Below are 12,878 nucleotides of genomic sequence, written 5' to 3'. Positions count from 1 at the left end.
TGTAAAGAACTCATTCCTAACATCCAATCTAAACCTGCTTTTCTCTTCTCACCAATTATAAGAAAGGATATTGGAAGATTTTTTTTGCCTTTTTAGTTCGAGTATTTTGAAGGGAAACTAAACTTGAAGACTGAGATGAAAAAGGAAACTTTACAGGGAGGATTTTGGTTTAGTACAAAATCATGACATTGCATGCAAGAACCAGACTCTGCTTACATAAGATGTTTCACAGCTACTTATATTATGAATCCCATCTGGGCAGAGGTGAGCACTAGATCCTATATAATCCCTAGATGAGGCTCTGCCCCATTCCATCACACTCTTTACAAAGTGAAAAATCACCCCAAAATTGCCCACCTACACACAGACAGCACAATCACTTTGATATTCCTAAATGTGCCAAGCAGCAAGGGCAGCCTAATGCTGACCTGGTGGTCTGGATGGTCCAGCCCAATGTTCCAAATGCCCTGGGACAGATTCTCTATGTGGTTTGTTTGGTTTTGGTTGTTTTTTTTTCCTGCCTACCAAACATTGCTCTCACTGCAGCTTCTAACAATGATTTCTAAAACTTCAGAACCTCCCAAAAGATTGCTGCAGAATTGGTTTTATTTCATCTCCCTGTCCCACCTACAGCTGAACTATTCCAGTCTTAACACAGCTGACTGAAATAGTCATCAAAGGACAGATCTCTGCCAAACAGCCTCAGAGCTTCCTCTCACGTGAGAAGCCAAGCACTAGAGAAACACTAACATGGAAGTAATTAAAAACACCCTCAAAATAGCAACACAAGCACACGGTGCACATTGCCAGCTCACAGCACAGGGGGCAAAACGCCACCGTTTGATCTTCCTTTAGTGATAACTGAAGCATTTGACACTTGTCTGCAATCAGCATCCAGAACACAACCTTCAGAATTCATATTGATGTATTTTTCTAATTACTCCAAAGAAGAGATTTGGGTTTTGCTCCTGACAAAACAGCTCTGCAGGCATAGCAGTCTTGAATGGACTTTTAGCACCTTAAACAGGATTCTGGGAACAACCATTCGGGGTTCAATGTACTATTCTATCAAGCACTATCTGCAAAATACATATTCTTCATTTAACATCACACCTGATATTTGAGAGCATCTCCCTAGCAACCAAAAGATAGGAAAAAAAAAAACATTTGAGAAGCCTACAACAACCTCGTACAGGAAATGCTATTTTGAAAAGCCAACATACAACAGGGAGGAAATTTTAGAACTATCATGCTCAACTAGGTTGTTGGGGTTTTTGGTTGGTGGGGTTTGGGATTTTTCATTTGTTACAAACCATAAGGAAAAACAAGAGGAAACTCAAGAGAGATGGTTACAGAATCTCAGCATGGTGGGGGTTGGAAGTGACCTCTCAGAATCATCTAATCCAACCTCTCTGCTAAAGCAAGGTTACCCAGAGCAGGTTGCCCATGATTGCAATGTCAAGGTGGGGTTTGGATCTCTCCAGAGGAGACTCAACAATCTCTCTGGGCAGCCTGCTCCCAGGGTTTCAGCACCATCACAGCAAAATATTTTCTCACCCTATTCAGATGGAACCTCTCAAGTTCCAGTTTGTGCCCCTTTTCCTGTCACTGGGCACCACTGAAAAGAGCCTGTCAGTCTGCTCTTCTCCAGGCTAAACAGTCCCAGGTCTCCCAGACTCTCAAGAGAGATACTCTAAGGAAGCACTTTCAGGAACTTACTTCAACAATCAGGTATTGATTATCATGGGGAAAGCCTAAAGGCAAGGTCTTCTTTGCACAGATTACCAATTTAAACCAACAGTGTTCCCTTCCACTTGCCAGCAAATAGAATGGAGCCACAGTTAACCAGATCTGTAGAATCACTCCTCCAGCTCCTTTTTGAAGCAGATGGTTGGACTCCACTGTCTGCAAAAGCTGCAATGTCAAGACTGTACCACACAAGCTGCTGGTGTTAGCTGTGACTAAACTGATGGCTTTATGTCAAAGAAAGACATGAAGAAAAGTCAATTCCAATTTCCAGGAAACACCTGGAAATCACCATTCTGCTTCAGCTTTATATTCCCTCACCACATTCAGAGGCCACAGATTGGCAGGGTTCATTCTAATAGGATGTATGTAAGTTAAAATTAAAGAGGAAGGAAAAAACCCCACAACTTCTGTGAATGTACCAAGTTCAAATGGTGTTTTGGGTTTTTTTTCTCTCTGCCAAAAACATTAACTACTGCTTGTTTACAGCTGCTCACCATTGTTCTGGCTAGAATAAGCCAATCTGCAGAACAGCAATTCCTTTGTGGACAAATCCTGGCCAAAATACTGCTTCCTTGCTCTCAGTGCTGAGACCTATAGCGAAGCTTTATTTCAAGCACAGGCAAATGCTGAATAACAGCTTCCGATCTGCAAAGAAACTCTCTAGAGAGAGTAAAAAATAAGCAGTTTTCAGCTGTTTTCATTCAATTTTCTCAGTAAGAGAGAAAACAATGTCCCTGGCTAACCTGCTTATTGGGAATAATTACCATACACTTCCAAAATGTAGTCACTGGCTGGACACAATTATACTCCAGACTGCTAATTCGGATCCTGCTCAAGTCCCAAATCTCTAACTTCTATTCTAACACATTCTATTATGTGTTAATTACTAAAGGCATGATTAATACTGTCATGGCAGCAGTTCATAAGCATGGGTCTTATACTCCACAGCACAGAGGGTGCCAAATCACATACCAATGCGTTGACATCCTCAGTTTTGTAGATCAACATCCGTATCTCTTCTGGATCGCCACTGAAAATTGCTTGGACCAGCGGTGGCTGGAAAAATGAAACAGAAGAAACAGCATTAGAGGTTTTTTTGGTGTCTGTTTAAAAGGAGAATGTTATTATTCCAGCTAATATTTGCTAAATGCTGTCCACAGGTATTGTATGACCCCAGCAACAAACCACCAACAGTCTCTCACCAGTCAGAGCTATCTATTTGCTTGAGGATGAACTGAAATTGGCTGTCAATGGCTCCATGCCCCAGTGGAGGCCAGTGACAAGTGAAGTCCCTCAAAGATCAGTCCTGGGACCGGTCTTGTTTAACATCTTTGTTGTCGCCATGGACAATGGTGCTGAGTGCACCCTCAGCAAGTTTGCTGACAACACCAAGCTGTGTGGTGCAACTGACACGCTGGAGGGAAGGGATCCATCCATAGAGGCCTGTACAGGCTGGAGAGGTGGGTCCAAGCCAACCTCATGAGGTTCAACAAGACCAAGTGCAGTGTCCTGCATCTGGGTCGAGGCAATCTCAAGCACCAGTATAGGCTGGGCAGTGACTGGATGAAGAGCAGGCTTTAGGAGAGGGATCTGGTGGGTGCTGGTGGACAAGAAGCTCAATATGAGCCAGCAGTGTGCTCTTGCAGTTCACAAAGCCAACCAGAGCCTGGACTGCATCAACAGGACCATGACCAGCAGGGTACGGGAAGTGATACTCCCCCTCTACTCCACACTAGTGAGACCCCACCTGGAGTAATGTATCCAGTTCTGAAGCCCCCACTACAAGAGGGATAAGGATGTGCTGGAACATGTCCAGAAAAGGGCCATGAGAATGATCAGAGGGCTGGAGCACCTCTCCTGTGAAGACAGACTGAAGGAATTGGGGCTGTGCAGTTTGGAGAGGAGAAGGCTCCAAGATGACCTTATTGTGACCTTTCAGTATCTTAAGGGGGCCTACAAGAAAAGGGACTTTTTTAGGATGTCAGGCAGTGATAGGATTAGGGGAATGAAACAAAGCTAGAAATGAGTAGATTCAGGCTGGATGTTAGGAAGAGGTTCTTCACCATGAGGGCTGTGAGACACTGGAATGGGTTGCCCAGGGAGGTGGTTGAGGCCCCATGGCTGGAGGTGTTTAAGACCAGGCTGGATGAGGCTGTGGCCAGCCTGATCTAGGGTAGGGTGTCCCTGCCCATGGTAGGGGGGTTGGAACTAGATAATCCTTGTGGTGCCTTCTGACCCTGACTGAATCTATGAAACCGGCAGCATGTTTGGATGTCTACTAAGGGGGGAGTGTGCACAAACAGGGACCCCCATTAGAATGGCAATGCAATTAGCCCAGATGTTCTCTTTGACGTGTAAAGAGAAAGCTAATTACATCAGGCATCGCTGCTTGCTTGCTGTTGGCACAGCTTGATGGTCATGCCATACATATTTAGAAACAAGACATTATGCAGATAATAACTTTCTGGGCAATTACTAAACATCTTGTATCTTTTTACTGAATAAATATGCAAGGAGCACAGATATTTTTATCTACCCAAGAAGCTAAATAATTATTGTATTATTTGAAGTCTGTTATTATGCTATTATGAATTGGAATGCATACATAAATAAATAACCAGGAATAGGGGAGGAACAATGTGCCATGCTCCTTCCTCCAGCAAAACTGGCGTCACTGCCCAGCAGTGGCAGGGAGCTCTGCCTATGCTCAGCTGCTTCCCTACACATCCAGAGCTTTCAGCCCTTCTGCTAAGGTTTGCCCTAGATCCCCAGAAGCAAAGAGCCAAGTTGTTACCCAGTTTGGCACAGCACAACCTACTGCATTCAAAGAACAAAAACCTTGCTGATGAAGAGTCAGAACAAAGGAGACAAATTACAGAGGTACTGAAGAATAAATGTTAGGAAGAGCAGCTGAAGGAGCTGGGGCTGTTTTGTTTGAAGAACAGGAGGCTAAGGGGAGACCTCAGCTCTCTATGACTACTTGAAAGGATGTTGTGGAGAGGTTGGTGCTGGTCTCTTAGTGATAGAACAAGAGAGACTAGTCTCAAATTGCAACAGGGCAGGTTTAGACTGGCCATTAGGAAATTTCTTCTCACAGAAAGAATGGTCAGGCACTGGAACAGGCTGTCCAGGGAGGTGGTTGAGTCACCATCCTTGGATGTGTTTTAAGGTCATCTGAATGTGGTGCTTTGAGATACAGTTTAGGGTGAACTTTGTAAGGTCAGTGGTTGGACTTGGTGATCCCAAGGGTCTTTTCCAACCTGGATGATTCTGTGATTCTGTGACAGAGGTACAAAGTAGAAGGGGTTGTCTTTAGGGTCATCACAATGTATGGTGATTTTTAAGGTGTACATGGCTATTTGACATCCATTGGTGACATCCAGAAGCAGACAGTGGCCCCATTTCCACTGTCACTCCTCTAGGAGGCAACATGTGGCCTCCTCAAGCTGACTGCCAGCTCCAGCTGTCTCCTGGACCTGCTAGATATAAAAACCCCACCCTTTTGGTGCCATGCAGTCAGCACAATATTAAATAACCCTGGAAAGTTAAAGCACACATGCCTACTTACAGAATCATAGAATGGTTTGAGTTAGACCTTAAAGATCATCTAATTCAAGTGTATGCCATGGACAGAGACACTTCTGCTAGACTAGGTTGCTCAAGTTTTCATCCAGCTTGGCTTGAAGCCTCCATAACTTCTCCGAGCAACCTGTTCCAGTGCCTCACCACCCTCACATGGAATAATTTCTTCCTGTTATTAGGAAGAATGCCTCCTACTTAAGCACGTAAAAACACAACAGTTCTTAAATTCCAGCAGAATTTAACTGTCGTGTAAACAAGTTACCTCAGAATCCTCAAGCAAGCTGGAAGAACAGAGAAAATATGATTTCCCAGACACACACCATCTTTCCACTGCAAAATCCATCACATGCAAATGTGGAAAGCACATCTAAGCTGATGGTGTCTATTTTAAGACACATTAATCCCTTATGTCCTTGAGAAAGATTCACCCTGGAATTTCATTCTTGCCACTCCTCCAATGTAAAAAGGGCTACAGCAGCTTCTTCTCTCACAGCTGTCTGTAGTCTTGCATGTTGCAGTGGATGTGGAAGAGAGACAGAGACAGAAAGAGAGACAAGGAGAGAGAGAAATTAAATTGCATTTCTCTGGACCCCTTCAGCATTCTTCCTTCACAGCCTACATCAGAACAGCCACAGGCTATTTCCCAGGAGAATACAGTGTCCAGTCTGGGGCTCCCCAATTCAAAAGAGACTGGGATCTGCTAGAGAGAATCCAACAGAGAGCTATGAGGATGATCGTGGGATTTGTACATCTCTCCTATGAAGAAAGACAGAGAGAGCTGGGGCTGTTTAGTCTGGAGAAGAGAAGGCTGAGGAGGGATCTCATTAACGTCTATAAATACCCAAGGGGCAGGTGTAAAGACAAAGGCGGCAGGCTCTTTTCAACAGTAATGGGGCAAGGAACAATCAGTGTAAGCTAAACCACGGAAGGTTCTACCTCAGCATGAGGCAACACTTTTTTACTGAGGGCAACACAGCGCTGGAGCTGGCTGCCCGGAGCCTCCTTCTCTAAACACTTTCACCACCTGCCTGCATGCATTCATGTGTGACCTGCCCCGAGTGACCCTGCTTTGGCAAGGTACTTGGACTAGATGACCTCTACAAGACCCTTCCAGCCTCTAACACTCTATGATTCTAAGCTGAATGGCAACACAGCCCAGTGGGCAGGCAGCAAATGCCCACAGCAGCTGGGCTGAGCCACTGAACCCAAGCACCTGAGACTTGAGACAGGCAGCAGCACCCAGAGAAAAAATGAGCTGCTTAAAGCAGTTCCAACCCTGCTGGAGGTGGCATGCTTAAACAGGCAGAGGGTAACGTGCTGTGCACTGCCACATTACAGATCAGAGCAGAACCCACACTAAGGCCGTCTGACCCTTCCTCCAGAGATGTGACCCACACGCCGGGTTTCACAGGCAATGTTTGACCTTTGAATCAGCAGCAGCTACTCAACACAAAAAGGAGAATATCACCGTGCTCTTTCGGCACGTACAAGATCCTCACCTCCAGTTTTGTTCACCGTACCACAGTTCCTGACATTGAACCCCAGACCTCCTTGTGCCTCCCAGGCAGGGCTGCAGGCTCGCACTTGGGATACACGAGATGGCTGCTGTCTGTCTGCAAGGGCCTCAGGCCTCTGCAGGGCTACGAAGGTGCTGAGGGGCCTAGAGCATCTCTGGTGTGGAAAGGCTGAGAGCCCTGGGGCTGTTAGGCCTGGAGAAGAGCAGCCTGAGAGGGGATCTGGTCAATGCTCAGCATGAGCTAAAGGGTGTGGGGCAAGAAGATGGGGCCACGTTCTTTTCAGTGGTGCCCACTGACAGGACAAGGGGCAGCAGGCACAAATTGGAAGCCAGGAGGTTCCACCTGAATAGGAGGAACAATTTCTTTACTGAGGGTACCAAAGCCCTGAACCAGGATGCCCAAAAAGGTTGTGGAGTCTTCTTCTCTGGAGAGACTCCAAACCGACCTGGGAGCTGCCACTCTGGGCAGCCTGCTGTGGGGGACCCTGCTTTAGCAGGGACGTTTGGACTGGATAATCCCCAGAACTGCAGAATCACAGCATCAGCCAGATTGGAAGAGATCTCCAAGATCATCCAGTCCAACCTAGCACCCAGCCCTGTACAATCAACTAGACCATGGCACTGCCTCATGCAGTCTTTTCTTGGACACCTCCAGGGATGGCGACTCCACCACCTCCCTGGGCAGCCCATTCCAATGGCAAATCGCTCTCTTTGGGAAGAAGGTCCATTCCAACCCCCACCATGCTGGGACTCTGGGACTCAGGCCTTTTTTCCATGAAATTTACTAGTCAAAAACTAATTACAATAGAACCATCATTATTATTTGTAACAGCACTAGACAGAGATAATAGAGAACGATCAAAGCCTGTGAACTGGACTGAACAGCTGAACCTAGTACAGGTTAATAACCATCTTGAGTCGCTGCTGTGCAGCCTTCTCCAATTGGCCAGTTTTCTCATATTTTTTCACCATTTTACTTCATTTTTCTAAGGTTTTGAAGTGAGAAATACATTCTCATGAATGATTTTTTATTACCTTTCAAGACACACTCCTGTGCAAGACTCACAGTCATGTCTAATACCCTGGTTAGGAAGAATCTGCCAAGGGTTTGCCACAGCATCATGACTGTAGTTTGAGGTCATAGCTGAGAATGTGCAGTCACATCCATCAGCATGACAGAAGAAGCACTGCTCCACTCAGCAGCCAACAGCGATGACACGGAGCTCATGTACATGTTGATGATAGATATCCAATAACCTGAACAGATTATTGCTTTAGTGATAACTATGAACAGTGATAACCTGAACAGATTATTGTTTTAGTGATAACCATGAACAGTGATAACCTGAACAGATTATTTGCTTTAGTGATAACCATGAACAGTGATAACCTGAACAGATTATTTGCTTTAGTGATAACCATGAACAGTGATAACCTGAACAGATTATTGCTTCAGTGATGGCCATGCTCATGCATGAAAGACTTGAAATATTTTTTTTTTAATCCCTTAAGATCAGATAATACTATTTCTAAATTATCAAAGGATATGGTATGATTTTGGATGTGACAGCATCATTAACATGGTACTTCATTACCAGAAGTATTTTGCTTTGAAATTCTTCAAATTCAGAAGATACGAAACACTCAGAATGAAGAGGGGGGAAAAAAGAAAGAACAAACACACAAAAAGAAAGCACAAAGCAGTCCTTCAGAAAAGGACTTGGGGGTGGAGGTGGACATAAGCCAGCAATGGGCACTTGCTGCCCAGAAGGCTAATGGCATCTTGGGCTGCACCAAAATCAGCCTTAGCCAGCAGATGGTGAGAGAGGTGATTCTGCCATCGCTCTGCTCTGGTGAGACTTCGCCTGCAGTATTGCACTCAGTTCTGGAGCCCTCAACACAGGAAGGGCATGGACCTGATGGAGGGAGTCCAGAGGAGGGCCACAAAGATATCAGGGGGCTAGAAGGACTCTGCTATGATGTGACAGTTTGGGTGTTACCCCCCCACACTTATGAAATCACCCAGCCTAGACTCAGCCGGCTGGAAATTAAGGAATGAAGCTTTATATTTACAGCTTAGCACAATATACAGGCAGATATTTATAATATATATAGCTATATACAGAAATATACAAGTTAAATGTAATACAGAAACACAACAGCCCTCCAGAAACCAGAGTCCCCAGGAGGGGCTCCCAACCACCCTTCCACCTGCTTTTCACCTCTCTACCTTATCCCAGAGTTTGCCTTAGGTGCAAGGTGAGTTTGGAGGATTGGCCAGGAGGGTTAGAAAGCGGAAGGATTGGTTACACAGAAAGCAGCACAGGGAGAAAAGTGCGGGCACTGGATGCAACACAGAGCCACAATGCAACTGCGTTATCTATGTTTTATGTTCTTGGTTTTGTACATCTCAGCAAGCCTATGAGTGAAGTAGACATCACCACTGTTTCCTTTTCACAGCCTATAATCTAATTTCTCTCACTAAAATATTAGAGCTAGCCTCAAACTAGCACATAGGAGGACAGGCTGAGGGAGTTGGAGTTGTTCAGCATAGAGAAGAGAAGGCTCTGGGGAGACCTAATAGCAGCCCTTCGGTACCTGAAGGAGGCTGCAAGGAGGCTGCAGACAGACTGCAGAGGGACATTTCCAAATGCCTACAGTGATAGAACAAGGGACAATAGTTTGAAATTAGAGAAGAGCAGATTTAGACTGGATGATGGGAACGAGTTCTGCACCATGAGGGTGGTGGAACACTGGAAGAGGTTGCCCAGGGAGGCAGCTGAGGCCCCGTCTCTGGAAATATTCAAGGAGACCTCAACAAGGCTCTGAGCAACCTGATCTAGTGGAGGATGTCCCTTCCAACTGCATGGGGTTTGTACTAGATGACTTTTGGAGGTCCCTTCCAACCCAAACAATTCTATTCATTCTAATGAATGAAGCGAAGCTGCAGGACTTGGAACGATGAACAGCTGGTTCCTCAGCATTCAGGAGATTCCACATCATTAAACAGTTTCAGTTGGAAGTGTTCACATTTTTTTCCCTGAAAATACACACCAGCAACTAACATAAACCTTCCCATGTTACTTTTTCTACAAAATTACTTTCAGTAGGTTCTTTACTTACTTCTGTAATGAGCGCAATAGTGAAAGTAAAATTTTATCTGCAGGCATCGTCCAATGACTTCAATCCACCAGGTAAAATTACTATTGAGCTGAAGGCACAATGATTATTTTAGCTTAAACCCAGCAGAAAAATGCCCTGTGGCTCAGCTGGCACCCATGAAGCAGACAAGCCACATCAGCAGAAAATATCCAGCACTAGGATATTCTCCTCCTCAGAGCTGTCAGCACAGGGGAAAGCCAAGACACTTAACCAAGCAGCACTGGCAGGTTTCTGAACCACAGATGAAGTATGTCAGTGGAATGTATCAAGGACGTTTTTCATTACTATGTCTGAAGTGGGTGCTGAAGATCCTAGCAAAGCAGTTGGTTTCTTCACTGAGTAACTGTGACATGCATTAAAGATTTCGTTATGGTTTGATATCCTTACTCACTAACAAGGACTTGCTTAAGCCTCATTTTGACTGGAAGTAGACTGGGAAAAGATGAATGATTCCCATGCCACTTTGATATCCCATACCTCCAGTTGGTCTTGTGAGTGAATAGAAGTTGTATATTGATCCTTTGCTTGTTCTAATTGCATCAGGGTGCTGGACTAAATACCTGGATGTGTCTATCTACTCGTTTCTCTTTAGCAAGACAATGCAGTAAGACACACGATCATTTCAGAGCAGTATTGATTTTGTCAGTGCTTTGTCAAACACCTCTTGTTTTCTTCAGGTACTCCCATTAATCACCATCACAGGGCTGTCTGTGGTGCCACACCACCTGCCTCTATTTGCTGCCACTGGTTGGTAACATCACAGAGGCTACTCCACTTCCAGATTTTCATTTAGGACTTTCTCCCTGTGAGTGGATATCCAAAATTCTCATTTAACTTACAATTCTTTGAGTGAGGCACTTAGTGCCATGGTCTAGTTGACTGGATAGGGCTGGGTGATAGGTTGGACTGGATGATCTTGGAGGCCTCTTCCAACCTGGTTGATTCTATTCTATTCTATTCTATTCTATTCTATTCTATTCTATTCTATTCTATTCTATTCTATTCTATTCTATTCTATTCTAACTGGATTTCTCACAGCAAAGCACTTTCATGGAGCTGGTATTTGGAGGAGAACAACCTTGGATGGTTGCTAAGGAGTGTTTCAGAGCAATTGCAGATTTTTACTGAGCAATTCCCATGGAATATTTGTCCAAGATAGTGAAAGGCCAGTGAAGAGAACCAAATCTGTCAGCAGATCCTCTGGAATTACCGTGGCAAACTGACAGCACCATCAAGTGAGCAAATGGACATACCTAGGACATTGGTGCTGAACAGATCAAAATACCCTGGGCACTGCAATATTACAAACATGGCAAGAAAAGGTGTTCGTAAATTAATTTAATTCTGTCTTCTTAGGTCCTTCCAGTTTTCACAGACTGGCCCAACTATAAAACCTGCACCCACTGAAGAAAGTGTGTGTGCCTACACATTGCTGCTTATCTCCATTTCCTCTGCTGTGTTGCCATGCTCGAGGATCAAACAAGTTAGACAACACACAGAGGTATTCAACAAAACACAAACCAATGCTCCTTAAAGTAACAAAACTTTGCATGCTCTGACACTTTCATCAGACCAATGAATTTACAACTCGATGTCACATTGTGCTCTAAGTTGCTCAGAGGGATATGCTGAGAATTTGCCTTTCATCTAGGCCTAACTAAACACCTTTCTGAATCTTGAGGATGGAAAAATCAAACCATCAGCTTTAGGTGAACAAGTATATTTTTCCAAAGTTACAAGTTCTCTTTCACTGCAGCTACTGTGTAAGGGGGGGGAATGTAGGATCATCGGCAAAGGGTTGAAGTCATAACAATGAAGATGCCCAAAGCAGGATGGTTTTATGACAAGCTGACAAACACCTCTTGCTGTGAACATTGCTTACACTGTTTGGAAAAGGACAACCTGTGCTGCTCAGAGCAGAGCTCCACGCTGAAAAAGGTGCAGGACTTCTGATAACACACCCTGAGCTTCATTTTTAATAGGTTCCCCTCCATACCAGTAAGGCCTTTGCAATGGCAAGCTGGTCTTGTGACTGGAAACCCAAAGCTGGACTCCCAGTGGCTTTTGGCTCTTTGCTCCCAGACAAAAGGAGGCCCATGGCCTTTGCTTGCACCCAAACTGCAAAATTCTGCATCACCAGACAGATGGAGCAGACCAAATTCTATAACTAAACATAATCACAATTAATCCTTATATTAAGCAATGTGCAGAATCTACTCCATTTTACTTTACTGTTTGTGAAGTAACAAGAAGCAGCCTGTCCACCCTGTCTCTCCACACCCTCCCGTTCTAGCCCTCTCTGTGCTCAGCCCTTCCCCTTCCTCTACTTGCCTTCTCCTAGAGATTTCAACCTTTGCCTCTCCCTCTGCTGCCCCATTTCCACGCTGTTGAAGCAGGGGAGCTGTTCTTAGACTTGAACACCTTTATCTGCGAAGACACACTAGGAAGCACACACTTATCTTTCAAGTGAGAAAGAAAAAAATACAACCAAAAACAAGCAAGAGGAAAAGTATTTGTGGAAAAGGCATTCTGACGGATTAAGGCAGCTGAAACTTGAACACAACATTTATTTAGTCCAGCTTTTGTGATACTTAAAAAGAGAAAGAGCCAGGACTGACTCTGTCTGTGCAGCGCTGGTATTTCTGTCCGCACCATTTCTGATACGCTGTTCGGGCGGTGCAAAACAAGCCTCTCGGCAGAGCTATTTCTGGCTGTTAGCTTGGCTGTAGATTTTGGCTGCCTCCCATTTGTCATTACAAAGCCTATCAACCTCCCCAAGAATTGCTTATGTTTCCAGGTGAAGGGAAGGTTACATCCTGCCATTCCTGGAATCTTGAAATTCCTCCACACACCAAAGGCGCTGCGAGTA

General features: G+C 44.8%; 1 protein-coding gene across 12 annotated transcripts in view; it reads right to left on the bottom strand.

The window, feature by feature from the left end:
- ANKRD44 (ankyrin repeat domain 44) overlaps nucleotides 1-12,878 on the bottom strand; it is a 153,123-nt gene that overhangs the window by 82,114 nt on the left and 58,131 nt on the right. For all 12 annotated transcript variants that reach the window (XR_010305603.1, XM_064158627.1, XM_064158686.1 and 9 more), the window contains exon 2: nucleotides 2,722-2,805. Coding sequence is in view for 11 of the 12 variants with exons in the window: in XM_064158627.1 (XP_064014697.1) it covers nucleotides 2,722-2,805 (84 nt within the window). In the remaining variant the exon portion in view is untranslated. The remainder of the gene's footprint in view (nucleotides 1-2,721; nucleotides 2,806-12,878) is intronic.

The sequence above is a fragment of the Pogoniulus pusillus genome, chromosome 2 (assembly GCF_015220805.1).
Source record: "Pogoniulus pusillus isolate bPogPus1 chromosome 2, bPogPus1.pri, whole genome shotgun sequence".
Taxonomy (NCBI): domain Eukaryota; kingdom Metazoa; phylum Chordata; class Aves; order Piciformes; family Lybiidae; genus Pogoniulus; species Pogoniulus pusillus.
This window is presented reverse-complemented; position numbering and strand designations above follow the sequence as displayed.